At 44.2% G+C, this 27956-nt stretch overlaps 1 protein-coding gene across 2 annotated transcripts in view; it reads right to left on the reverse strand.

The window, feature by feature from the left end:
- Nucleotides 1–3698: 3698 nt before the first annotated feature.
- The window catches only part of LOC8036016 (replication stress response regulator SDE2), a 33376-nt gene continuing 9118 nt past the window's right edge, over nucleotides 3699–27956 (reverse strand). For both annotated transcript variants that reach the window (XM_029976140.4, XM_002401320.5), the window contains exons 3-6: nucleotides 20006–20117; nucleotides 16357–16502; nucleotides 8438–8602; nucleotides 3699–3804 (exon numbers count right to left, since the gene is read on the reverse strand). In XM_029976140.4, the coding sequence (XP_029832000.2) occupies nucleotides 3719–3804; nucleotides 8438–8602; nucleotides 16357–16502; nucleotides 20006–20117 (509 nt within the window). In that variant the 3' untranslated portion in view covers nucleotides 3699–3718. The remainder of the gene's footprint in view (nucleotides 3805–8437; nucleotides 8603–16356; nucleotides 16503–20005; nucleotides 20118–27956) is intronic.

The raw sequence follows: 27956 nt of genomic DNA on the forward strand, positions 1-27956 counted from the left end.
AACTGATTTCGTGACCAAAAAAAAAACCAAAAAACTTCCACTTCAAACTTTAAGCCCCATCTCAGTTGGCATCTCAAAGAAATTTGAAAACTGTTTTGCATTATCAGATTTATATTTCTGCCCTCCCTAAAATGTATTCTTGTATTTGTATTTCCAAAGAATTTTTGCATCTTTGTAAAATGTATTTCCGATACATATCGCTATACATTTTTACAGATATATTTGAGACTTGAGTATCAGTATCTTAGCAATTATTTTCATCTATGTCAGTATTCGTATTTCTAAATACATTTTAGAATATTTCTGCCCAACCCTGCAACGGAATGTAGCTGTCAAGTGACACTTTTAACGTTTAGGAATTGGAGAAATGGAATGGAACGATTTAGCCATTCCAGGAGTGGGAATGGACCCAGTGTCCCATTCCTAGGAGTTGAAAGGAATGGTATTATCGAAAACTCTAATTCCCGGGAATGGAATTGGAATCGAATGGGGGCGCCCATTCCGCAACACTGGTACACATAGTTGGAATGACACGTGACCATGGAAACAAAAGCGAGCTGTGACTGAAACCGGCCATTAGACCTGCCAAATTGCCCGAGCATCAAAAAGAGTGCCGGGAACATGGGTACACTCGCTGCGTGTGCTAGCGTCTGCAGCTAACTGGTTGAAAGCAATCTCAAAACAAATGGCATTTTGCACGTGCGTTCCACAAACGCTTCATTTTGGTTTTTTGGGGATCTTGTGTAAGGAAGGCGAGCATGTACAGCGCATGTACCTACGTTCCCAGCATTCACTTGGATGCTTGGGTAATTTAGCAAAAGGTCTACTCCCGACTGGCCGTTTTCGGGCAGAAGAAAGACTTATTTCAAGCTGCAAGTTGTGCTCTGGGTTGTTGGGCCCTTATAGGTCATGTCAAAATAAGAAGCTCGACGAGCATAAATACCCCGTCTCTGTCCCTTTCAGAGAGTGGTTTGTGGCACCATCAAATTATATGCATACTTATAATTACTTCTTGAGGACTGGATATCGTCGCACATTAAACTTCATGTCCGTGTCTGTCCTTAGCGCTTTTTAATTCATCATGTTGAACCAACTAGCCCACCTCAATATTTTAGCGCACATAAAAAAAAGTGAAAGCCGTTTACAACTCCCTGTAACGCCGAATTAGAGCGCAGCTCTTGAGAAGGAGTAGGGAAGGGTACTGGGGGGATCAAGTGACCTTGGGTGGGGGTCACGTGACGATGACGATGCTGATGACGTCATCAGTAACGATGACGATGCGGATACCGATGACGTCATCAGTGATGATGACGATGCGGATGCCGGTGACGTCATCAGTGACGATGACGATGCGGATACCGGTGATGTCATCAGTGACGTCACTGATGACGTCATCAGCGATGATGACGATGCGAATGCCGGTGACGTCATCAGTGACGATGCGGATGCCGGTGACGTCATCAGTGACGTCACTGATGACGTCATCAGCGATGATGACGATGCGAATGCCGGTGATGTCATCAGTGATGATGACGATGCGGATGCCGGCGACGTCATCAGTGATGATGACGATGCGGATGCCGGTGACGTCATCAGTGATAATGCGGATGCCAGTGACGTCACTGATGACGTCATCAGCGACGATGCGAATGCCGGTGACGTCATCAGTGATGATGACGATGCGGATGCCGGTGACTCACTGATGACGTCATCAGTGATGATGACGATGCGGATGCCGGTGTCATCAGTGATGATGACGATGCGGATGCCGGTGACGTTATCAGTGACGTCACTGATGACGTCATCGGGGGTCACGTGACTTGGGGAGCCACGTGACTTTGGGTGTCATGTGACCTTGGGGAAGGGGTCACGTGACCTTGGGGAGTCACGTGACCTTGGGATGACCTTGGTTACGCCGACGGCGACGCCGCTCAAGACGGGAACGGGCCCCTAAGAGCTGCGCTCTAATAGGACAATTGATGAACTGAACATAAAGGTAAACATGTGCCTACAGCTGAAACAGAAGGGATACCCCACAGCTTGCATTGACAAGGGACGTGGGGTACCTTATATACACGTGCTATGTTTTTACTAGTTTCTGCGCAATTCCACAAATCCCCATGTCTCAACTTTGTTGTTTTGTGCCACACACTATCAAACACTTTTTTGAGGTCCAAAACAAAATGTCACTTATTTTCAATGTTCACAGATACTTCGTCTTTCATGTCTAGACTTGATTTCTAATCAATATTCCAGCCTGTTATTTATGATGGTTTCAAACATTGTCAATCTAGACAAAACAGAAATTGCTCTTCAATTCTGGCCATTTTTTAAGTTGACAGGAGAAAAATCCATTTTCAAGCATTTTATTTGTAACGTTAGAAAGAATATGACCTCTTAAACACTTTCCTGGTCATGCAGAAATTGTCAGTTTTGTGTGGCATCTTTTTTTTTTTTACCCAAAAACTTGGGTTTACAATAGGATACCATGCATAGAAATGAATAAATTGGCTTTTGAATGATGGTCAGAGCAGACTTGAATTCTAACACAATGTCTAACTTGTTACAGAATCTTTTAAAAAAAATTACTCCGAACTGGGTACATATGGCTGCAACTCGAAGAGTAACGTACCCAAATCAATTTGAAATTTATGAAATGTTCTTAATTTTTGCAACAGAAAGCTCTGCAAAAACTACCGTATTATTCCTAGAGATAGCCCACGTAAAATTGATAGCAAATCGGATGAAAATAAGAAGTTGGCTAACTTTCTCTGTGTTATAAAAGAAAAGTTTAAAAAATGTGTTTTAGACATTGTGACCCTTGAAATGTTATTTCAGGAAGGGGCGATGAACCAAAGACAAATGTCCTTTCCAGTCAGCAATGTTCACTTGTCTCTCGCCGTGGTGAAGTAACACCGTTTTTTTGCCGAAATCACCGTTGGCCCCGCAATTACTGGAAGTTGGCAGTTTTTCAGCATTTCTGGAAAAATAGCAAATCATGCCGAAAATAGGGGTGGACTACTTTTGAAGGGTAGGGCATCTCTCGAGATATTACGATAGTACTAGCTCAAAAAGATTTTGAGCTACTGAAAAGTCAAGTCAACCCTCGTGACTGGCATGCCATTGGGTGAAGTAGTTTTTTAATACATACAGTGAAGTGCGGGTCCTCGGAACTGCAACATGTTCTGGTTTCATCATCAAACCTACTACTACTGCAGGGTTCGAAAAGTGGACGGAGCATTCGCGAGAACTGTCACGTTTGCGAGCACATGTCGGACCCGTGGAAGCAGCCTCAACTGTCAACCACAATGCGCTGTCGGTTTCGTACCGGACTTAAAAATCGCTGCTTAAAAATTCATCGCAGGTGATTGATTACGATCACAGGCGATTGGGAAAGGCCGGTTCGCACAGGCGCCTCAGCACTGAGATAAGGCAGTCGGCGCTGGATCAGTGCTACTGTCTGTGCTGCATTTTGCGTGGAACCAGGAAAAGGTAGGGTCGCCTGCAGCGGACAGCTCGTATAGCACAGAGGTCGGTGCTGCGGTGTATGTGTGAACAGGCCTTTAAGGGCACCACCTATCTAATGAGCTGGGGTTTCATTTCATCGTCGCCAACTGTACAGTTGAGAACGTGCAAGCGGCCGCCTTTGAAGGATAAAGTGGGAGCCTCCTAGGCGCGTAAACGACGATGCAAGCACGAAGGGGACAACGTGGCAGCTTTATTGCGGCGGAGTCGGGCTCCTCCGTGGTTGGTCGCTCTCTCCGGCTTCTCCGGCGGGACTGCTGCTCTCGTCCGTTCTTTTGCCTGCGGAGGAAAAGCACTTTTACTTTCACCGGAAAAGTGGAGGCCCAACCCTGCCTTCTGCGGCACAAACTTCGCAATGAGAATGTGCTCCCCATCCAATGGGCGATGCGTAGACTTGGAGTGCCTCTGGCAGCCGAGGCACACCTTGGGGAAAGGACGAAAGGCGGAGCTGCGGGTCGGACACTGCCGACCCGCAACTGTACCTCACTGCAGTGTACCTCGCCAGAATCTTTGTTGATTTACCCGCGTGTGCACGTGATGGTGTTTTCTTCTCTCAACTTCGTAGGACGGTGAACAAGTTGATGCAAAGGCAGCCCTAGACGCTAACAGAATGGGCGTGTCTTTCGAACGCCTCCAGCATGTGCTCGACGCCTTGTACCATGCCTTCTTATGCCTTCTTAAGATGCATAAGATGACGTCGAAGGTAGAAAGCTCGCATTGCAGGCAGAGCAACGCGAGCTCCTCTTAGCCGTTCTCGGCCTGTCGCCGACCAAACTTGCAGCGTTCCTTGCACTTTCCCTACCCGGCAGAAGTGGGTGGCGATTCTGTTCGCAGGGATTATGCTGTTCTGTTGCATAGTGCCACAAGGGTCTGCCAAACGCGGCAATCTGGGGCGTCGTGCATTCTGAAAATCGGCGTAGTCTCGTCCACCGGAGACGGAGTATAGAGAGGGGCTGGACATAGGAGAGATGGGCAGTCGGTCAGACTTGTGGGTAGCTCAACTATTGCCGCCCACTCTGGGGTGGAACCTGTTGCTGAGCAGAGGTGTCATGCTTACGTTCCCTTAAGGGGGGACACTACCCAGAAGAAAACAAATTCCTGCAAAAATGGCCGATCTTGAATATCTACATCCACCAACATGTAAAGAGTCCTCCCAGAAAGTTTAATTTGTTTATGCAGCATAGTTATATTTATATAAATTATTTTCAGTCCAGCGATGCTAAAGGAAAGGCAGAGGTTCGAGCACTTTGAACATATTTTTCTCTGTTCCACCTTTTTGCATAAATTTCTCGTTGGAAAACTATGTTTGATAACAGGACAAAAGGAAAGGTTCACTCATTGTTTTTCATAACTGGAATTTAATGGGCAATGCAAATGTTTTTTTTTTAGTTTGTGGACGTCCTTTATAAAAGATGTTAAAATTTTGTCAACAGCAAAAAAGGCAAAATTTTTTTAGTTTTCAGCGAAACTTTTTTTTTATCTCAAAATAAACAACTTCTTAGAAATTTTCTTTTCACAGTTGCACTTTCCAGGCATTGTGCTGCGTAACGAGTAAAGAAAAATGTTGGGCATTACATTAGTTTTCCTAAAGAATATCATTGTGCTCCTGATTAAAATGCTTATAATTTTCTTTAAGGGGGGGGCACTACCCAGAAAAAATAATTTCTGCAAAAAAAGTAGGTTTTGAAAAATGGCATATTTACATCCACCAACATCTGGAGAGTATTCCCAGAAAGTTTCATTAGTTTACAGTGCATAGTTAATTTTTTATAAATTATTTTTGGTCCTCCGATGCTAAAGAAAAGGTAGAGACTGGAGCACTTTGAGCGCATTTTTCTCCGCTCCACTTTTTGGCATAAACTTCACTTTAGGAAAACTATCGTTTTGTTATTACGTAACTTGGATTCGTTTTTATGAGTTCTTCTTGAGTGAAATTTTAAAAGGAAAATAGCTATGAGCTTGTATTTTTTTATTTTTGTTATCTTTCATGCTCAAGAACTAAAACTTTGGACAAAGGATGGAAATCTAAAAAAGAGATTATGTGGCTTTTTTGACCTGAGAGATGGTATAATTTAGCTCCATAGTTATCTGCTCTGAACTGCCTTAAAGCAATATAACATATGAAAACGAAAAATTTACAAGCAATTTCAAAACGATAGTTTTCCTACGCAGACACGCCCACTTTCATCTTTGAACATTTGCAATATTTTTTGTACTTCACCAGGTGAACAAAATTTGGCAGGTATGTTCTCAGCACCAACAGAAACAAGCCCTGTAAATGGCATCTAAATAACACAAGTGGATCAAACATTCACTTTTTTGGGTAGTGTCCCCCCTTAACAATTCACGTGCACAGATGAAATTTTGCACTGCATTCTGCCTCACAACTGCCAGTATATGGGGTGTTTTCACTGACGTAATTTTGTCCACCATTGTAGCGAGCTGTCCGGCGTGTGTCGAAGACGAGCATTCTGAAGTTTTACATGACCCTCCATACACGTAGAGCATAGAAGCTTATAAGTCTCGCCACGCTCAACAGGTTGCAATGCAATTTTTCAAATTAGTAAATTTGTTAGAAAAAACAAAGTAACAGCGAAACGACTGATTGACGTTTTGTGAAAACGCCCTATGCTACCAATTTCATTCGTATTAAGCCAAACGTCACAATTGCAGACTTTCTGCACATCTGACTTCGAAGCTAGGGGAAAGCCGAGCCCAAAACAAGAATGCACACCATTATTATGCCAATGCCACGGGAATCAAGAAAGAGTACCCGAGCACGCGCTACCTGGCTGGCTCTGCCGCCAGGTAGATCGGAGATATGTTGCGGGCCCCCGTGGCTGAAGGCACTGAGTGCAGGCTTGAGTCATTCAAAAGACGCGCCCCTGCCCTGCCTCGCGAAGCTCGAGGCGTTGCGCGACGTATCGCCCTATTTGAACGGTAGGAAGCACATTTCAATCTTCCGTCGTTCCCACGCCCTACCCGTTTCAGTAATTGCAGCTGGTTTGGCGAGACTGCGGGCTAGTCTGGCAAGGTACTAGTCTCTACTCGGTTTCTGGACTGGATTCGGTGACGGTGGCCGAGACGGACTTCTCCCGAGCATCGGAAAGCGAGGTCTAGGCCAGACATTGGACGCCACGCTCCGTCTTCATCGCCGATCGAGCGAACGTCGTTTGCTAACTCCAAGTTTTAGGTAACGACCATATATCGTCGGCTCTGCACTTTAGCCCCTCGACCGTTTCGGATGAGCTAGCTCGTTGACGTGAAGCCGTCCCCAATTGTTTTGTACGAGCGTAACTCGTCTGCTTTCCCCAGTTCGCGTACTCGACCAATTTCAACGACCAGAGCTTCCTTGTGGCTTAGTTTGTAGTTCTGCCAACAAATAGCGGTGCCGAATTTTGTTTTAAATTTGGCTCCATTTTGTTTGTGGATGTACTTTGTCTCACCTTAAGTCTGGCCGCTGCGGACGCTACGAGCCATCTCGGCCAATCCCACTCCGTGAACGTAGCACGTGATACGCTCTCCGCCTATCACTCTGCCCCCTCTCTTAAGATTGCGCAACGCTCGCACGGCCTTGGATTGGCTCCGCAGGCTCGTAGCATTTGCTGCTTTAGGTTTTAAGGTAAGATGGAGTATAGAAATGTTTTGAATGCAGGAAATTAATTTTTAAGGCAAAAATTGAGCGGGTGAAGGTCAAATATTTCCAAAAACTAGAAACAGTTATGAGATATGCAGTAAAATGTGTGGATATTTCTTCGTCGACGACTCTGTGAGAGTAGATGAATCTACGGTAAATGCACCGCACAACTATAGACGCTTTTTCTTTTCAACCCTAGTATGCGAGGATTTTATATGTGTTCCCATGCCCGAAGCAACGTACAAGAAACCACCGGTGCAAGGTCTTAAGGGGGACACTACACCTGGAATTGTAAACTAATGAACTGCTTAATTGGCGTGATATTTGCAGGCGGTGTTTGTAGCCATATAGAAGGAGGGCATGCAAAATTGCAACCCTGTGAACCAATTTTACACCCCCAGAACGAAGTAAAGCAGTGCTTTGCATGGAATCTGCTCAATGAATCTATCGTTGAGAAATTGTGTTCATAACCACATATTTTCTGGTTGGTGAAATGCATACTGGAACACCTGTTGCCACCTACTACCAGAAGAAATTCCAGAAAAAATTCACTTTCCAAGTAAAAAAAAAAAAAAAAAAAAGATTATGAAAAACATTTTTTACATTTATTAAATTCTACAAATAACAATTTTTCATAATGAACATGAAATTGAAAAATCTAAGTTTAGAGTAACCCGGCTTCATAAAATTTCGGCATATAAGCCGCAAATATTAAGTCTCTAGAAAGTTTCATACTGAAAGGATAGTTTTATTAAGGTGGGATTCATATCAAAAAGTGGATTGAAGAAAAACGTATTCAAAGTGCTCAAACCTGTACGTTTTCTTTAGCATTGGTGGACCGAGAATAATTTATAAGAAAATAACTTTGTACTGTAAACAAATGAAACTTTCCGGGAATGCTCTCGAGATGTTGGCGGATGTAAATAGGGCATTTTTAAAATTCAACTTTTTATGCAAAATTTTTTGTTTTTTTTTCTGTAGTGAAATTTAAAACATTTATGCAAATAACATTCTCATATATTTTGAAAGCAGCTCGTCCGAAGGCACAGAGGAGGGCAACCGACAACAATGGCAACGTCGCCCAGTGCGGAGCCTGCGACCCCTTGTAGGCGATGCTCGAAAGCAGAGTTCACCAACCGAGGCGGTCCGATAACGTTGCCGGCAGTCGCGCAAAGCCAGCTCCTTCCAATAAAAGTGCAAGCAGACGAAGCCGCCTGCCCCGTCCGGCGGAGGTGGGCACAGTCTGCCGGGCGAGAAGTGAGCAAAAACAGGCACCTGTTCCCTCTTCCTGTTCTTGAGGTTCCTCCTCTCCACCGGACTCCTCCTCCTCGCCGCTGTCCTCTGAGCTGGGCATCTCGGGCGCCCCCAGCCACAGCGGGGCCCTGCGCTTCTTCGGGGGGCCCCCTCCAGTCTTGGGCCGCTTGCCACCCACTGTCAGGCCTGCGGGGACAGCGTCACACTTGTAAAACCGGGCACGCACCACCGAAGCAGGCGAGAAGTCTTCTTAAAGGCGGGCGCCCAAAATTTTCTTCGGCGTGGCAGAAGATTCCCCCTCTTTTCTTTTTTCCTCCTCCCCTTTCCTCCTCCATTTACCTCCTCGTTTTTTCCGGCCTTCTCGCACGAGTGCTAATGGGCTTACCGGCCCCCCGACAAAATCTCTGTAACCCTTCAAGGTTCTCTGCGTCAATCCCGAACAACAGGGATTAGTTAAACAGGCTGGATATGAGCTCGGAAGGGTTCGGGCTGGCTCGCTTTTCTCCTTTTTTTTAACTATTTTTCTGCAGCTGCAGATAGTCAACACCAACTAGCCCAACAACAAGTTCTTTTACATTCAGATACTTCCGCATGCGGCCACATACGCTACAACACCGCATAATTATCTCGAGTGAACGGAACTTGAACACCACAGCAGAAGGAAAAAGGGTGGGTATTTGTATCTGAACTTTGAGCTCCAGCCAGAGAGTTGAAAATTGGTTGTTCTAACAAGGGCACACTGAAGAGTGATTGTATCACTATTTATTTTTCAAAGTAATATTTATGAGTAAATACAAGTCAAAGATATTGCAGTCAAAGGGACACAATCTGACCATTTCTGGGGCATAATATATAGGTTCGTACTACAGGTGTTTTCTAGAGTGACGGCCGCCACGTTGAAGCTACTAAGAAGAGTAAAAACAAACTTCCATAAAAAGTGAGACGGTTTATGGTATATTTCATCTATCTCCAGCCTTTGAAAAAAATTTCTTCGTGTTTAAACGTGCATTTAGTTTCTGTCAGCAAATGTAACTGAAAACTCGACAACCGCCAAATATCTTGCGTATCAGCAAAGAGAACGGGAAACACAGAGATTGAACCGCAAAATCACAATTTTCTTCGCATAAAATAGTGCAACTAGCAATAGTAGCATATTATGCCATTTATTAAAAGACAGCAAGTATTACGAAGTTTTCATTCAAATGCAGTAGAAATGTAGAGCTCTATTGTGTTCTTTATGTCCATACTTGACTTTCGCGCTGTACGCCGATTAAAATAAATTCTGCAATATCTGTAGATTATGCCTGGTTATGTTGCCTCTAAAGGAAAAGTAATCAAGCAAGTTCGGTGTTCGGTATCGTGCCACCCCCAATTTGTGCAAATACAATTTTATGTGGAATTCAACGTCAAAACAGTACTTCCGCGAGAAATAATGCATCCATCGTTCTTCGCCTTCCTGAAGCTATGAACCACCGATCTCGGCTACAGGACATTTGGGTCCACAAAATATCACGCTCAGTAGAAAATTCGCCTTTTCTTCCAAAAGTCCTGGAAATCATTCATTTTTCAAACAGGTCGGGTTGTGATGCGTGTTTGAGTGTAGGACCGTTGACTGGACACTGGTTTTTTCAAATTCAAATTCAAATTCGTTATTTGACATTCCTTGTCGAACAAAAAATGCCAGGGCAGGAACAAAAAGCTACAATACAGTAGCTTGTTGGGGTTCCTGCCCCTACCTTGGCATAAGAAACAACCAAACCGACAGTTTAAAATTGACAAGACATATACACAGAAATTCAAACTATGAAAAATATACATGTAATCAATTTACATCAAATATAAACTAATACTGACATCGTGCACACTAAAACATGTATTCCGACACTTCTATACAGGAAAGATATAAGCAAATACAACAAAATTTTTGCACAATTATTCACTGTGTGAAAAAGTGTTCTTTCAATGTTTTTTTACAAATGGTGTGTATATCAAGGTTCCTTTTCTCTAAAGAGTTTAGACAACTAGGCATGCGGTGTTGCAGCCTGTCTAACCCATGATTAGTACGGGAAAAGGGTACCAGCCAGGAATCCTTTTTTCTAATATTATACGATGCATCATGAGGCCTTTTAAGGTTACACAACTTGATAAAAGTGGAATTGTTATTTTTAATGCTAAGTTTATATTTCATTATTAGATTAAAATTGTATAAGTGCTGGAAGGGAAGCACATTGAGTGAAGCAAATAATTCTTTTGTGTGGGCATCGTATGGGGCATTTACTATATGACGAATAGCTTTTTTGCGCCAAGAGTGCAGTGCTTTCTTTCATGCTGCCTGCGACGAGTGTTGAAATTTGAATATAGTAGAAATAAAATCAACTGACACTCTTAGAATTATTTTAAACTTGAGCTTTCTTCAGGCATTAAGATTTTGATCGTACCTTTTATTCACTGTCGTCTTCGATGAGGGAACAGCTTGCCGAGGAGGCCGCGCTGTCCGCTTACGCGGCTTGACAGATAAGGTCGCGAATACTTTTCACGAATATTTAAAGACCAAGCATAAAAATAGAAGACGCTTACAAATCTCTGTAACGCGAAATTAGAGCGCAGCCACTTTACGCCAATGAAACCAACTTTATATTTTGTGAAGACGTCTTGCGAGAGTTGCAGTATTTTTAATTATGCCTAATAAATTAAATGTTTAGGAGTAAGTACCTAACTTTTTTAAATGTATTAATAACCGAAATGTCAATTGGAAAGTTCTAGAGCTCCTTGAGAAACACCCGAATTAGCTGTTTGCAATGTGATACGGCTCGCGTGGCTTCCTTCTGACTAGTAATAAAGCTTATGAAGCATGACAAAATACCCCGTGATAAAGCGCCCGCCCCATCATAAACTCAATTTCGAATGTCACGGGATTTGTTTTTATAGGCCGAAAAAAAAAAAAGAGATGCATGCAAGACACGTGCCCCTGGCTTTATTTATATCAGAAAAGAACTGCCCTCTGTTTTATATACAACGTTGTTTTTTTGTGTGTGTTTTTTTTTTCACCTACTGGATACTAGAAAAAACGTGGAAATTAACGTTTTGTGGATGTGAGCTATACGTCCAGGCGAAGATTGGGTTCAAGAAAGAACGCAACAAAAACCGACTGATTACGTAACATTTGTTAATGAACTTTTTGATTACAAAAGAAAACGGGATAGTTGATTTATAAAGGTGTTGGGCATAATCGAAAGCCACTAAGTTGTCCAGTGAAAATTAGCGCCATTGCGGTTTGTGTAGGTGAGCTATACGACCAGGCGAGGATTAGGTTCAAGAAAGAGCGCAACTAAAACCAACCGATTGCCTAAAATTCGCTAATTAACATTTTAATTAGAAAAGAAAACGGCATTGTGTGTTTAGGACGTTGTTGGCCATAATCGAAAGCCACCAAACCATCCATTCGTAAAACAAATGTCACGCGCGTACACTATTATACGGCGTCCTGATACGGCGTCATCCTAATTTGGGCGTGAAAATATAGTTCTGATTTTATGTGGGATCCATCTCCGCGTGCCACAGCCTAACGCCATGAAGCCAAAGTGACAAATCATGCGCATCGCTGTGACAACGCCACTGTAGAAGGGGCGAGGAGCGCGGCGGCCGAAAATATTGCGGTACCACGATTCGCGTCCAAATTAGGCTTTTTAGGACGCCGTGAACTACTTCACGTGCGTTGCATCTCTTTAAAAATGAATGATTTGGTGTTTTTGATTACTACAGATAAGGCACAAACCGCAATTGCGTAACTCTGACGTCCCTTTAAAAAAAAATGTCAAGTCGTTAAAAAAAAAAAAATCGCCCTGTATAAGCACGATTGTAAGGCAGTTCTTTACGTGCGGCGACATCATTACGGCATGGAAGGAGACGTTGACCACAGATCATACACTGTGTATGATCCGTGGTCACTGTTTTTTTTTTTTTTTCGTGCAAGAATGAGCAAACATTTGATACCAAATAAAATAGATTTAGCATTCACCAAATTCGGCTTGTTTACTTGATTCGGATCAATATTTGTTTTGATTACACTTATGTTTTACCAGCACACGCCTACTATATTCCCTAATGAGTTACAAGTAATAATTACTTTTTTGTTTTGTCGTGCGAGGTCATCACAATTTTTTAGTAAAATCGGAGCTATGCGATTACGCGGAGGAGGCGCATTTGAAGATATTCAAAATTGTTCTGAACACACAAACAACTTCAAACGTCTTGTTGTTTGGGACCTTTCCTACACGCAGGACCAATAATAAAGCCAAAAACTTAGTGAGGAGACTATCTCTATCAACTCAACGCGCAAACACGATGTGAAGCGTGTCTGCGTACGTTGGAAAAGGGATGCCGGCGAGCAAACCATAGCGTGGAATGTCCATGCATCAAAATGTCCGTGCACCGAAATATCCGGGCACCGAAAAGTCCCACACCGAAAAGTCTTTGCAGCAAAAAGTCCGTACACTGAAATGTCTGTGCACCAAAAAGTCCGCACCGAAATGCCCTACAGCAAAGCGCTCTACACCGAAAAGTGCTAGACCCAGGTGACGGATGGGATCCTCCGTCACCTCTGCCGGTTTACGAACCATAATGATTCAGAACCACTGGTCTATAGAGCGCCATCCCTGGTATACAGAAAACGCCGCTCGTACTCCCCGTTGTCGCCATGAATCCGCCTAAAGAACGAAAGATGCCAAATCACATATTTATATTAAAATTGATACTTCAATGACTACTTCTTTGGGCAGAACAAGGTATGTGTGCTCTAACAACCAAGCAAGAATCGTCCTCCAAACCAATGCTAAAAAAGAGCCAATGCAACTCGTCGGGAAGAGCAAGTGCCAAGCTCGCTCAAAACAGCTACTCGGTTGGTTCAGCTCCTTGTCGCAGGTGTGGCGGCTGGCTCCTGGATAATCTTTTCAAATCCTTGAAGCTTTCATCTCCTCCACCCCAAACATGTAAAAAAAAAACAAAAAAAAAACAGGCAGCCGGCAAAAACAAAAATAAAGTCGGAAAATGGCGAGGAGGTAATGAGAGGCGATTTCCTCCTTTCTTAGTGGCGAGAAGGAAAGTGAGGGCCGGGTTCCTTCTCTCTGCTTGCGGGCCGGCCTTTAAGCGCAAAACACACATACGACGAAACCGTTTGATCCGACGTCTGATCAGGCAATACGAAGGTCGGACGCGGCTTGTTTGGCCGTGTCGTGACGTCCGAACGGCACTGCGGCATGCAACCGACCATCCAGAGGTGGTTGCAGTGGTTGGATAGCTGCAGCCAATGAGGACGCAGGTAGTGGGAACGTCATGAGGGTGTTTCGTTTTGGGAAGCGGGCTATTCAGGAGCAAGGATCAGGTTGTGAGTCCCTCTTCCAACGTTCTGTAATGGCCACCGCTCCGGCAAAAAGCTCTCGCGCGCCGGAAAACAAACTTATAATTTCGCTGATCGAGAGTCGGCCGGCGATTAGGAACCAAAGGAAAACACTGTACAGAAACGCCAATGCGCGACTTGCGAGTTGGACGTTTGTCGCGCGAGGCATAGGCTTGGCGGGATCTCCACGTACGTATACAGTGCAACAGCAATGGTTTCCCATGTTCCTTTCACAGGTTAGAGGCTGTGACCCTCTCTATATGTTTACGAAGGGCCTAAACTTGGGAAGGGGTTGGGGGAGGAGGAGGAGGAGGAGGAGGAGGAGGAGGAGGAGGAGGAGGAGGAGGAGGAGGACGACGACGACGACGACGGGGGTTTCATGGAATTACATCGCTTCTTTCTGCGCTCCCGCAGAAGAAGCTTCTTTTTTTCTAGCATAAGGAGTCTCCAGCAGAGCTGAACGTGCAACATCGCCAAAGCCGACGTCGACCTACATACTTCGGCGCGAACAATGCACAAAAGAGATTGACAACCCAGCCCATTGCCAACATTTGACATTGAATTCCTCCAACCTCGTAACCTAGGTAATAATGGGCAAGTCAATTAGCTCCGAGTGAGTTAATGAGATATATAAACAAAGTTATATTTTATTTAGAGCCATTTAGTGTTGTTTTAGAACCTAGAAAGATTACGCCAGTTTTCTCTATTGAGCAGAAGGGCGATCGTAGAAAGTCAGGCAACACGCACTGGTCACAGAACTGGGTGGAGCCGATCGGAACCGTCGAAATGACGCATCGAGAGCTCGGTCAGAAGCATGTGTCTCGGATAATCGTTTGCGGGGAGTCGGAGCAGCAATCGGACGTCGAATCGGACGTTGGATCGGACGGTTTCGTCGTATATGTGTTTCACACTTTATGGTCCGACTAGTAGCGCCACCGCAGCTATGACAAGCGCTTGGTGGTGTTGGTCCAGCGGCGCCCATGTTGTTAAAATGTGGTGCACTGGCGGGGGGAGTCAGTTCTGTTGGCAGACCAAGGTGGTCCGCTTGTAACCAATTTGTAACCATGTCTTGACACGCATTAAATGTTATGTTAAAACCTAACATATGCGACGAGGATGGCATTGCTACTTTTACCCTACATCACTATACTCGGCGTCGACCATTCCATGCTACATTGCCGAGGCTATGTAGCACAAAATGGAACCGTTTGCTGTCCTTCAGAAACGTTATAAGTCCTTGAGAGAGCAAAACAACATTGCCCAAACTTCGCGACACATGGGAATGTGCATATTTGAATCGCAACCACTGCCAATTGCACCAGCACTGCACTAGGCAACGGAATGGCAATGTCCCTGTGAATGTTGGGGAATGGAGTGCCAATACCTTAGACCGGGGATTGTCAAACTTTTCCATCTCTGCCTGCCAACGAACCCTTCCGAGACTTGGCACTGGTGGAATAAAGTGGCGCAGAAACCTACAAATCTCGTAAACAATAATGTACCCAAAAGGACTTGTTTGCCTCAGGGTCGTACATCAGCGGGTGGCTTAGGTCCACTAAAGTAGCACTCAGACTGGGAGGGACGGTAGAGTAAATCCGACAGCTCGGGGAACGCACGAGGGCATTCTGAGGAACCTCCGGGTTCCTAGGAACCTGGTTTGAAAATCCTCACTCTAGGCCACAGGCTCTCCAACCAAGCTTCCCAGAGTACCCTAAGGAGTGCCCCAAGGTCACAAATTTCTCGGCTTTACTCGTGTTCCTGTTCCTGCCCCTGCCTCCCCCCCCCCCCAAGTGATTTTTTGGTTTAGGTAGGCATTGTTCCAGAAGGTCAGAGTCATCCGTCCATGTGCCAAACGCTCCCCCGTGTGCACAGCATTCTTTAATCCTTTGACAATTGCCGCTGTACACTTACGGCGGTCATTACACATTTGAAAGTGCCCGCCTAAACACGAATACTGCAAGCACTACGGGAGATGTTGCTATTTGGAACTATAAACGTTATATTTGAGCAGTGTTTTGTCTTGCAGGGCAATTTATAGTTTTCAAAATCAGACATTCCGCCCCCATGAGGTTCGTGTTGCATACCGGCCACTCTGGCGGTAGTGCCAATGGGAGTACTGGCTCTTCTCATTCAGATTTCAAACAATTTTCAGAATTAAATTTGCAGGATGAGAGTTCATTGCCCAAAGGAGAGGCTCTGCAAAGTTGCTCCGGTTAGCACTTTGAAGCCACTGGAATGTCGCAGAAGCGGATGCGCAAAAATGAAACCGATTGGAAAAAGGTGACATCTTTACGCCTTCATTATTGTTTATTTTATGCTTCTAGACCTAAACAGCTTGCAAGCTCTGTATGTGATCCCGCTTGACAATTATTAAAAAACCTGCGCATTGACCTTTCCTTTAAACTACTACTTTGAAAAGATAGCCAGACTATTGGGAAACATCTTAAGGGAAAAAAAATATTTGACCATCAAAGGGCAGGCTCGGGCGTGCAAACCCGGGTTACCCGACCGGCCCGGCCGTGGCTCAGCGTACGGAGAGCCTCACCGTGGGAGACTGCCTCCTGGACCCTGTCTGGCAGCAGGTCCCTCTGCCTCTGGAACTCGGGGTCGTCCAAGGTGTGCCGGGGTGCCTCCTGGGGGCGCCGCCGCTCCCGCTGGGCTTCCGCCTGACGCGCCACCCACCGCTTCAGCCTGCACACGGGCGCACACTGTCGTTGTCAATTCCAAAGGAAGCCACCAAAGAGGTGTGCGTGGGGAGGAAGAGCAGCACAAGACGGTCAAACTAGGCCGTGCAGCGTGAAGACCTTGGAAGCGGGAGACTCCATTAGACCTCTAGGTTCAATGGAGTCTTCCACTTCCCGAGGGGAGTTGGCACCGATACGCCCGAAACTGAGTCGACCTCATGGGAAGCGGGGACCAGACACCGTCATCACATGACTTTCAGCAGAAACGAATCCTTCCGGTTACGGAAGACCCCGCTACCACGAAGGTCTCAACAACGAAGCACTCCGCCCACCCAACTTGACTCCCCATGTCGGTTACCTCAGCCAGCAACCAGTGCCCCTTACCAACCAACTCGTGAGCTGGACCCAGTTTCCTTCAACTTGTAGTTTTGACCCTATTTTGTACGTACATACCGTAAAATCCCGTAAGGACGCCCACCCAAAATGAAGAGATAAATGGGGAAAACCACGAGGTGGGCTTTCTTTTGGGATGAGAGAGCAAACTTTTATCCAATATTTAATGATAACCACCGGGGCGCCTGCTACAAACCACTTGACATGGGCACCGATACCACAGATCGCTAAACGGCAAATTCGTGTTTTACGACACGATAAACACACGGGAATTCGCTGTGGACTCCCGTGTCACGGGTAAGGATACCGCAGATTGCGGATGCAGCAGACCCACGTTTTGCAGTGCGATAAATGTGCGGAAACCTGCTACAAACTTGCCACGGGAAACAATATTGCGTGCGAAGATCACGGACAAAAACGCGGGAACCCCCTGCAAACTTGCTCGTCACATGTACCAGTACCGCAGATTATACGGGTGATGTAATCCCCATCAGGTATTCCATTATGTCCGACTGACACTGTGTAATGTCCGAATCGAGGGGGTGGGTGATTTTTCTGAGTTTTTACGTTATGAATATTAAGCTGAAAAATGGAATGGGTGATCTCTGAGGGAGGGCAATCATAAGGGATTTTACGGTAGTTGTGTATATACACTCTTGGTTTCTTTCTCTTACAAACAATGAGTCTTTTCGCGACAATACAAATGCGTCTCATCTAACCTTTTATTATTTATAAGTCAGGAACAACAACTCTGCAACAACGCTTCATCTCCAACTGGAGCTGGATGCAGCAAACGCCCCTTCTGCTGTAGGTCCTTCTGCAGCCAGACAGTCAATGGAAACCAAAACAGATGCCACAAGGGACGCCGCAAGGACCCACGCGTCCGCCCGCCTTTTTCGCCGGCATTTCTGTGACTGATCACCTGGATCGCAACAACCGGCAACCTTACAGGCCAGTAATCGGTTTCACCAAGCACGAGCCGGTTCTAAACTGTATTTTATACCGCAGCTGGTTGTGTATTTTCTGTGCTAAACAAAAAGAAAAGTTCACAGCTCAAAGTCGTTATGAAAAGAAATGTATCGACTCGATGTCATCTGCATTAAAAACACTACCGAAAATGCTCGATTGATCTGAATTCTATAAATAGTCATTTTTTTCTATAAACTGTTCTAGCGGAAATGCCGACCGCCAACTGTTTGGCATTCGCAATCAAACAGTTTGTAGATACCAGCACGGTAGAGACAAAGCCGGCTAGCTTTGCGTCTACCCGCTTAGTGGCTCATGGTAGGATGTCAAGCACACAATCATGGGGTCGTGGGTTTGATTCCCATTGGGGCGAGTTTAGAATTTCATTCTTTCTTCTCAATCGACCACTCTTTCCACAGATTGTCCTCTGAAGTATGGTATGTGTTAAAAATTTTGTAATGGTTTCTGTGGTGTTCCGTACCACTTTCCTGGGGTATCCCGCTCCTTAAACAGATACTGCGTTAAAATCTGGTAATTCTAAGCTGTGCTGCGTAAACAAGGACAGCAAAACAAACATACTGCTAGAAGGTTTATTTCGGGCCTCCAATGGTGGTTTCCAGGAAGTACTGAGAGGACACTGTGAAGGATGACAATCTGAACAGTGCCCTTTCAGAACTGGCGTAGCTCGTTCGCCTTGTTTCACGTCCCAGCCCACGTGCCCACACTCACTAGTCCATTTGGCACGGCTTCACATTTGCCTAAAGTCGAGCTACTGCTCACAATATGCCCAATTTTGTTTTTTGATTGTTAATTTCTATTGCAAACACCATCTTACAGAAATTATGTGGTTGTAAAGGTGCTCGGAAACAGTACCTAAGCGCTCGCATGTGAAATCAATCGGTCAGCATGCACAGTGACAACGTGACATTAGCACCCAGCATACTCGCAAACTACCTGCCACGAACGCCTCAAGTGACCGAGCTGAAGACGAAAAGGCAACGAACGGAAGTCAAAAGATGATTCAAACTAAAAAGAAGAAAAATATTAACAGGCAGCATGTTGCATTTGAAAAACATGCACAAAAAAAGCTTTTCCTCAAGCAGCGTCCAGAGTTCTGGACGAACAACGTCCAAGCGACCCTCGCCCAGCGCCCTAGTGTTGCACTCTTGGTGGCTTTGCCCCTCCACTGGTGCCTCCAGTTTTTGCCACGGCAAAACAAACACATATTGGTAGCTGTCAATTTTTCTCTTTATTTTGATCTTTACATGTTTGTTTTTTTCTTTCTTTAAGCAGTATTGTTTTGAAGTAAAATACATGCAGACAAAGAATAGCTTTTTGGCTTCTTGACATAGTCAAACAGACATGCGTGCTACCACGCCTACTCGCCGACATCGAATAATGCTGCACATAGAAATGGAACTATTTATTGATTTGTTTCATTATTATTGAGCTGTCTCTGAGTTGCTGCCATTTATTTAGGCAACATTTCACCGCTGACACCATCGCCGGGATTATTTAACTGGTTTTGCACCACCACCCACAAAAACGGGAGTAACTTACATTTGATTTCATTGAGCTGTCTTCTAATGAACCAGTAACCGCAACATGAGATACTGGTTATGTTCCGGTTCAGGGTCAATATCAAGCGTTTGATTTCAGTTAAGGCTCTGTTCCAGTTCAGTCAAAAATAATGGTTTCGCTCAGGTTCGGGTATGGTTCGGCACTCTGCGTAGAACAGACCCACCCAGGTGTCCTGTACGCCCACTAATTCGATGTACCCAGTTGCAGCAAATAGCTCGTTCTGCACTTGCCTTTCCCACAGACCACGCACACTGACTAATGTCAGATGTCGGGCCGCAACGGTGGTATTATGCGCACAGTTCGGCCACCGCCAATCCGAGATTGTGGACAGCGCAAGCACTGTAGAGTATTCCAATTATTGTTTTCTTTGTCTTCTTAGTTGTATATGAACTGTGGTATTGATTTGAGTCTTTTTTGTGTTCTGTAATACATTTCGTATGAACACGAAATCCACACCTGTCACAGCCCCGTTAGGGTTGAACCGTGATAAAAAAAATGAATGAAAAGACGACGAATGAAGCTTCAGAGAAGGGGAAATGTCCAAGTGACCAACGAGAGGAGAGCACTTACCGCGTCTCGTGGTTGATGTCCCTGAGCCTGCGTCCGCTCAGGTCCCTGCAGGCCTCCCGGTTGGTGGTCTTCTCAATCTGGGCCCCAATGGCTCGCAGCATTGAGCCAAACCCTGGACCAGATCATGGCAACACTCAGTCATCATCATCCTTATTTTTTCATTAGACTCCAGAAAGAGTTTGACATAGAAAAGTCAATTTGCAAAAATCTACCCCATTTTCCGGTCTGTAAGTCTAGCCTATCAATGGCTATTTTGTCAAAAGATTGGCACTATTGGCGACAGTACGAAAGGGAACTGTTAATCTTTCTTCTTTCCAGTTTCACAGCTCCCCCAACCTTTCGTAAGGCTTAACCTGTCGAATAGTATGTAGTTTGGGACCTAAACTTTCAGTTCTAGCCGTCGTCGGGACCATATTGTGTTCCAAAATTTGTGGGTGCGTCCAAAGAGCGAGAAAGTCTGTTCCCTTTCATAGCAGCTCTCTTAGTAGCATCTCTTTTACGGTCTGCGTGGCAAAACTACATTGGTAAGGCACGCATGTGTGCGCTATTACGATATATGCGCAAGCCACCGTAAAATACCGAGGAAGCGCCCATACTTGTACAAGCGCCCACTATTAACATTTTTGAAATTCGAAAATTTGGGCAGGTACACATCAAGCGCCCTAATAAGCGCCCATAGTTGGCTTTACACATATTTTGATAAAATGGGGGTGGGCATTTCTTCGGTATTTTACGGTAGTTGTGATATTCTTGCTAACGAATAAAATGTGAAACATATCCCCTACATCAAATTTGCATAATTATGTTTCATTTCGTTTCATTTATTGTTCCCTTAAAGTGCCCGTAGGGCTTCACATAAGGGGGGGGGGGGCTTTGACAAGAAACAAAAACAAAGAAAGGAAAAACACAGGGTTAAAGGTTGCTAAATATCGAGAAAAGCAGCAAGTGCAGCTCTGAATCCAGATGAGTCTTGAATTGTAACAATATGTTCTGGCACAGAGTTCCATTCTGAAAGTGATAACTGCAGTGGAGAGAATTTAAAAAGGTTTGTCCTTGGTGTTACCACATGAACTTTCTGAGAATAGTATGTACGAGGAGAAATGTGATGAGCCGCAGGACAGTATAATTCTCTCTCTAAAGGGGCTTGATGATAAAAAGTGTGTAATGAAACTAGTCTGGTCAGTTTCCTTCTTTCCACAAGCAGTGGAAGACCGAGTTCTTTTTTTAGCGTAGCAATGCTAGTGTCTGTGTAGTTTTTAAGAATGAACCGGAGTTGCCCTGTTTTGGATCGACTCTAATTTCTGTATTAGGCAAGCCTGGTGGGGGTTCCATGTTGTAGATGCATACTCGAGCTGCGGGCGAACAAAGGCAGTGTAAGCTATGAGTTTTGTCTCCCGATTAGCCATATGTAGTGCTCGTCTCAAAAAACCGAGGCTTTGGTTTGCCTTTACAACGACGTAATTAATATGAGCTTCCCATGATAAGTTTGACGTGAAATGAACCCCAAGATATTTGTACATGTGCACATGTTCAATGGGCGTATTAAAAAGAGAGTAGCTAAACACTGTGGCACTTCGCTTAGTGATGAAGTTTAAGAATTTTGTTCTTAAGATGTTAATTTGCATTTGCCACTTTTTCACCATGTTTCTAGGGTAATCAAGTCATTTTAAAGTTGAATGAATCACTAATGCAAGATATCTTCCTATACACCACACAATCATCAGCGTACAAACGGATAATTGAAAGAATACTATCGGCTAAATCATTCACATTTATACTTATCCACAAAAAAAAAGAATTTGCATTAATTAAGATTTTTTTTTTTTAACTTTTGACTATGCTTTTTTTGTTTTGTTTCTTTTTGGCCCTACATTTGGAGTTTTTCCAAGTTTATTTTTGTTAAATTTGAAATTTTCGGAATTTAAAACAGGGAAAATATATCCGGACATAAAGGTGCACCAAGTTCATAAGAACTCGCTCATATCAAATGATATTTCTCCAGTTGAATTTGGTGTTGGCCCCCTTACCATTAGCATTGCTAACTGTCCCATGATAAAACTTACAAAGCTGTTACTTCAATGGACGTCAATACTTTAAAATCATTAGTAAACTCCTGAATGCAGTCGCCGGGGGACTCGTTTCCTTCCCGTCCTATTCCAGCACTCCGCCTGCTGCGCATAATGGAGTGCCAAAGTGATTTCAGCTCTCCAGTGCCATGTACGAGCTGACAGCTTTCAGTCTTATAAAACAGAACCCCTCCTCCCTCTAACAAGCACAAGTAGAAGGGTCCAAACTGAAAACTGGAACAGTGACTTTTATTGTGGTCCATAAGTCCAATGACCCATTGTCCCAAATGAAACATAAGGAGATAAACAGTGGTCCAAGATTTGAAAGCAAACTGAGTGGCCTTTACTAAGGATCCTTGACTGACCCTGTACCAAACTTATTTGTAAATTATCTTCTTTTTTTTTTTTTTTTTAACACCATGATTTGGAAATTTGGAGTTTATCAAATAAATTTGAATTGACGAAAATTTTACCGGCAGGTGTTTTTTGGAGTTTTTCGGATTTATTCGGCAACGCGGATTTCTACATACACAGGGTGTCACAAAAGAAAATTTACACGGTCTTTTTTACCGCAAAAATAAACTAGGCATCGTCGAACGCTCATTCTCCGCCCAAAGGTAGAGCTAGAGGTCACAACCAGATGCCAAAGTTTCAGCCCGATCCGATAACTTAATCAAAAGTTGTAAGTGATTTTCTGAAAATTTCAATGGGAAAATGGCGGCCGACGGAGTTTTCCAACACATGGGGCTCTATGGCACCAGAAACCGAAAACGGGAAAAAACAGGCTCCATTTTCCCATTGAAATTTTCAGAAAATCACTTATAACTTTTTTATTAAGTTATCGGATCAGGCTGAAACTTTGGCACCTGGTTGTGACCTCTAGCTCTACCTTTGGGTGGAGAATGAGCGTTCGGCGATGTCTAGTTTATTTTTGCAGTAAAAAAGACAGTGTAAATTTTCTTTTGTGACACCCTGTATATAGTAAGTCTCATTGTTGTACAGGCAGTGGTGTCACTAGGGTCAGTGGCACCTGGGGCAGTGGCCCCCCGCGTCCCCCCCCCCCCCCCACGGCCCGCCGCGACGCCCCCCTGTGTGCTGCATCCGGGGCAGTCCGCCCCCTCCGCCCCCCCCCCCCCCTTATGACGCCACTGTGTACAGGATACAATTTTTGAAAAAATACACGATTCATATGCTGGAAAATATGCTAGTTCTCTACATATATTTATGGCTCTTACTGATCATATTTAGACATGCGTTACCCCATTCTCCAGACTGCACACATTTAAAAGTTGATATTTTACTCAGCGCGGACTAAGTGTACATATATACGAGAAATTTTTTTAGAGGTCTTCATTATTGCCAGAAAGGCCCGGTGCATCTGTCGGAATAACATTCATTCATTCATTTATTGATGCTGTCAGCCCATTGGGTTATTACAGGAGTGGGTATACAAAAATAAAAGATGAAAGTAACCACTATACAAAGAGTAATTAAACAAGACAGTGGATTGCACAAGACCGCTTCATACACTTAAAAGCGCACAAGAAAAAGTTACAAAACTGAAAGCAGCACAGGTATTAACATTTCACAAGAAAACAGAAACTTGGTCCGTATCTGTACGATTACGGCTTTTCACGACTGTCACATTCGATAATATTATGTATACTTTCTAAAAAGGCATTAAGAGATGTTGACGAGACAGCCAGAATCGGGCAGCATATTCCACTCTTTGATGGTTCTAGCGAAAAAACTGAATTTAAAAGAATCATTTCGTACAGATGGATTACGAATGAACATGCTATGGCGATGCCTTGAGGATTCGTTAGTGCTGATTTCGAAGTAATCTGATTTGTTAATCTTTATAAAGTTATGTATAATTGGGAAAAAGAATTTCAATCTTTCGCACTTGGTCCTCGATTCCAAAGTTGGGAGATTTGCGCGTTCACATAGTTTTGTAGGAGAAAATGCTTGGCCGAATTCGTTGAAGATGAACCTGGAAGCAAGTCGCTAAATTTTTTTCCAATTTATGGCATTTCGTTACAGTACGTTGACCCCCCCCTCACAATTTTTGCATACTCAATAATCGGTCTTACCTATAAGTCAGGCTTCTTATTTCCGGAGTTGCACTAGTAAGGTTTTGCCTGAGGCACCATAGTGCTTTGTTGGCCTTAAGGCAGACTTTATCAATGTAACTATTCCAACGTAGGTAAGGTGTAAATACTAAACCTAGGTACTTATGCTCTTTTACTCTTTTAAGTCCGACGCCGTCAATGTGATAGTTGTATGCTAAAATATTTTTTTTTCTAGATACTGACATGAAGACTGATTTTTCAAGATTTAACAACATTCTTTTATCCTTGGCACTGATGTTGAAAAAAAGCTAAAACTACCAAAGTGCTGTTTTGCCCGCAATGCCCCCGCACGTGAGGCGCGAGATAGCTGTAACCCGAGGGGACAATAGTAGCTGGATCTTGATGGCACACACATTCACCGCTTAAGGTCATAACTAGTGAAGGGCCAAAACTCCGGAGGTTTGGTTTCAGACTGTTTCGGAAATTTCCGAAACTTTTGAAACAACATTTTGGTTGTTTCAGAGGCTCGGCAGTTTCATCGCCATCTAGCCAACATGACGTTGTTCCTTTTGGTTTTGTGGGCGTTTTGAGTGATACGGCGATACAGACCTAATTCAATTGGTTTTTTGGTTTATTTTCTGCGTTATAGCAATACACATCAGGTGGCCCGCGGTGTGCGGGGGAGTCTTCGTAGATCCTACGATCTCACGCTGACGCTCGCAAGTGTGTCAACCCGTCGAACTCGTTCTTAATTTGTGAGTGTTATAAGCGGTATATCGCTATATGTGGTATCGTTATAAGTGGATTGCACTGTATAACGATATGATGAAAACAAGTGTTGCGATTTGTGTTAATCGGTTTCACTTACCTGGCTACTTTGTTTTGGCCATGTGACGACGCGACTATGAAAGTTGTGAAACCGAAACCATTTTGGACAATGACTGTTATTTTATTGGATAGCGGTCGTATCTCAGATTTTATCTGAACGAGCCTATTTTGTTAAATTAAGTATTTATATTTAAAATTTTAAATTATTTAATGTGGTTTATAAGACTGTTTGCTAAAAAGGTTGCAACGCTTAATAATCTGGTCTGTCCACTCTGGCAACGCTCCAAACCTATCTGAAACACACCGAGTTCGGACGTTCTTCAGAAACTTTCCAAAACCCTTGTTTCAGGTCCATGGAAAAAAGTTTGCCCCATCACTAGTCGTAGCATTGCTACTACAAAAGTGACTGCAAAGTATTTCAGGAACCACTCCCAATGCCTCCAAGATAAAGGGTCTGTATCACTTTTGTTTTAAATAAAAAGAATATGAGTTATGAAAACAACAAGAACCATACAAAGAGCACGAATTTATGTTCATGCTTTTACCACTAGACACAAAACACTATCTGTGGGAATTAATGCGCAAACAATTCTAACGGGCGCAAAACATGGACAAAGCTAACAGCCAGCGCGTAGCCATGCACCGGGTGCGGGCATCTAAGGAGGAACAGTATTTTTTTTACTGAAATTCACATTTGTGGAGTATACCCTAAGTGCAACTAGAGTTTGGAAAATATTGTACACATATTTCCACTTTCATTTCAGCACCTCTATAAAGACGCACCTCTGAGAGAGAGTGTGTGGCATCATTGGGATTTCAGGTTTTCGAACAGAACTTAAAATATCCGAGAAACACTCCCCCATAAATGGAAGATATCTTCAAATTTACACAAAAAAGTTCAATATTTAAGGTCAAAATGTATAATAAATGTATCTTAATCTACCCCAGAAGGGACTACCAAAAGCCACCGGGCCAGCGGCTCTTGGTAGTCCGTTCAATCGTGTCTTGTCTCATATGCTGCACAGATTGTGCAGCATATCAGTAGTTTAGCCCCATGTTGCAGTATAAAAACCTTTGTCCAAATTGCAATGTTAAAACATACTTTTGGTGTAAGGCTCGTCAAAGTATTAGGAGCTGGAGTAAATCAGCCATCTGCTTAGGTCCCTATTTCAAACTCTTTTAGTTCACATTCCGCACATCGAAAAGCACGGCGGGAAAGTCGAATGGCACGCCTGATCTCGCCACCCCGCCATCTCCTTTCACACGATAAAGTCCGTACATTGTAGTCAGTGTCACCATGGCACCAAAGCACCTTCTTTATGGACAAATGTATGAATGCAGCGTCTGAAGCCAACAACGGCAGGCGCCATCTTCCGAATGCCGTCTGCTAAAGTGAGTGCAGCAATGCTAGCCCAGGCCAAATGCACTATTGTAGAGGTTGACACTGAAAGCAGGAAGTGGCTGCCTGGCTAACCCTCGGCAATTCCGAAAAAGCTTGGTGCACGCTCGGGCTTGAGATCATAATAAATTTTCTCAGAGCGGATCGGATCGAAACAGAGCGAAGCAAAGGGTGACCGCAGGTAGCACTGTCTACATGCAACCTGTTTGGAAGCTTAGCTTGGAGCCCGAGCTAACATTGCCGCATTAATAGCAGACAGCATTCGGAAGACGGCGCGACTGCAGGTGGCTTGAGACGCTGCATTCGCATGCACATCTACTAACACTTGGTGACCTTAGCAGATAAAGTTTATCGCATGGAGGGGCACATTGGCATTGGTGTTACGCCTTGCTTTTCAATGGGTGGAACGTCAACTAAAAGAGTTTGAAATGAGGACCTATCGCAGATGGCCGAATTTCTCCAGCACCTAATATTTTTAGGAGCCTTAGACAAAAAGCATGTTTCTTTGGCTGTCTGGCAACTGGATTTTTCCCTCTGAAACATAGGGCTAGAGTATCAAACTGCCGAACGTGTAAGTGCAACGTGGTCAGACAGAAAACAAACCGACAGAAAGCAGACAGCATCTTGTTGGGGACCCCCGTTTCCCAATAAATGCTGTTGGACGCCAGGCTCATCGTTGTTGGCGTGTCGTTGGCGACGGGTTGAGACGTCGCAATGAGACTGCCGTTTCCTCATGGCAGAACTTCTACATACAACCACCAGCACAACGTGCCAGCTCCCACAAATTTGTCCATCCCCCCGTGGCACCACTTTCGATGCACGGGCGGTATCAGAATGCTAAAGACGCCGGTCGAAAATGTGTTCCAATCAGGGTGTCGAACCGGAACCGAACCGAACCGAAAACCGGAACAGAACCGTTATTTTTAGCCGAACCGGAACTGAACCGAACCGAAATCTTCGCCGCCATCTTGGAACTGAACCGAAACTGAACCGGAAAAAAATATAACGGTAACCGGTTCAAAACGGTTCGCGGTATTTTTTTTTTTTTTGTTAGTATTACAAATTTATTATTTGGGAATAAAAAAAGTGGCAGCTGTATTTCTATATTGATCAAATCGTCATATACAGAATTGCAATGTATAATACATCCTGGTTTTCTGCGGCGCTTTCTTATTGGCTCTGTGATTAGCCATGTGTCACATCGTCACGTGACGTCATGATGTCAAGACATGCTGTCAAGTAATGTCACATCACGTGACCCCGTCACGTCACGTCACGTAACTCACCGCGTAGATTCAAATTAAGGACGTCGCTAGATCTATTAACGTTGTTGATACCATGACATCACATGACATCACAACTTCGCACTGAGAGTCACGTGACACCATGATGTACCCGATTGTCATGATCCCGAGTTGAATGCTCTGGTTCATGACAACCAGCATCGCCAAACATTCGGGTGACGGCTCGTGTTCAACTCAAAGATTATGATGGGCCCCGAGTCCCACTAGAACTAGAAACAGAAACAAACGACAGCGACAAGCCTCAGACACATGCAGCATGTTCGCGATGGTACCTTTATACGG

Source organism: Ixodes scapularis, unplaced genomic scaffold, assembly GCF_016920785.2.
Source record: "Ixodes scapularis isolate PalLabHiFi unplaced genomic scaffold, ASM1692078v2 ptg000005l_1___fragment_3__unscaffolded, whole genome shotgun sequence".
NCBI lineage: Eukaryota > Metazoa > Arthropoda > Arachnida > Ixodida > Ixodidae > Ixodes > Ixodes scapularis.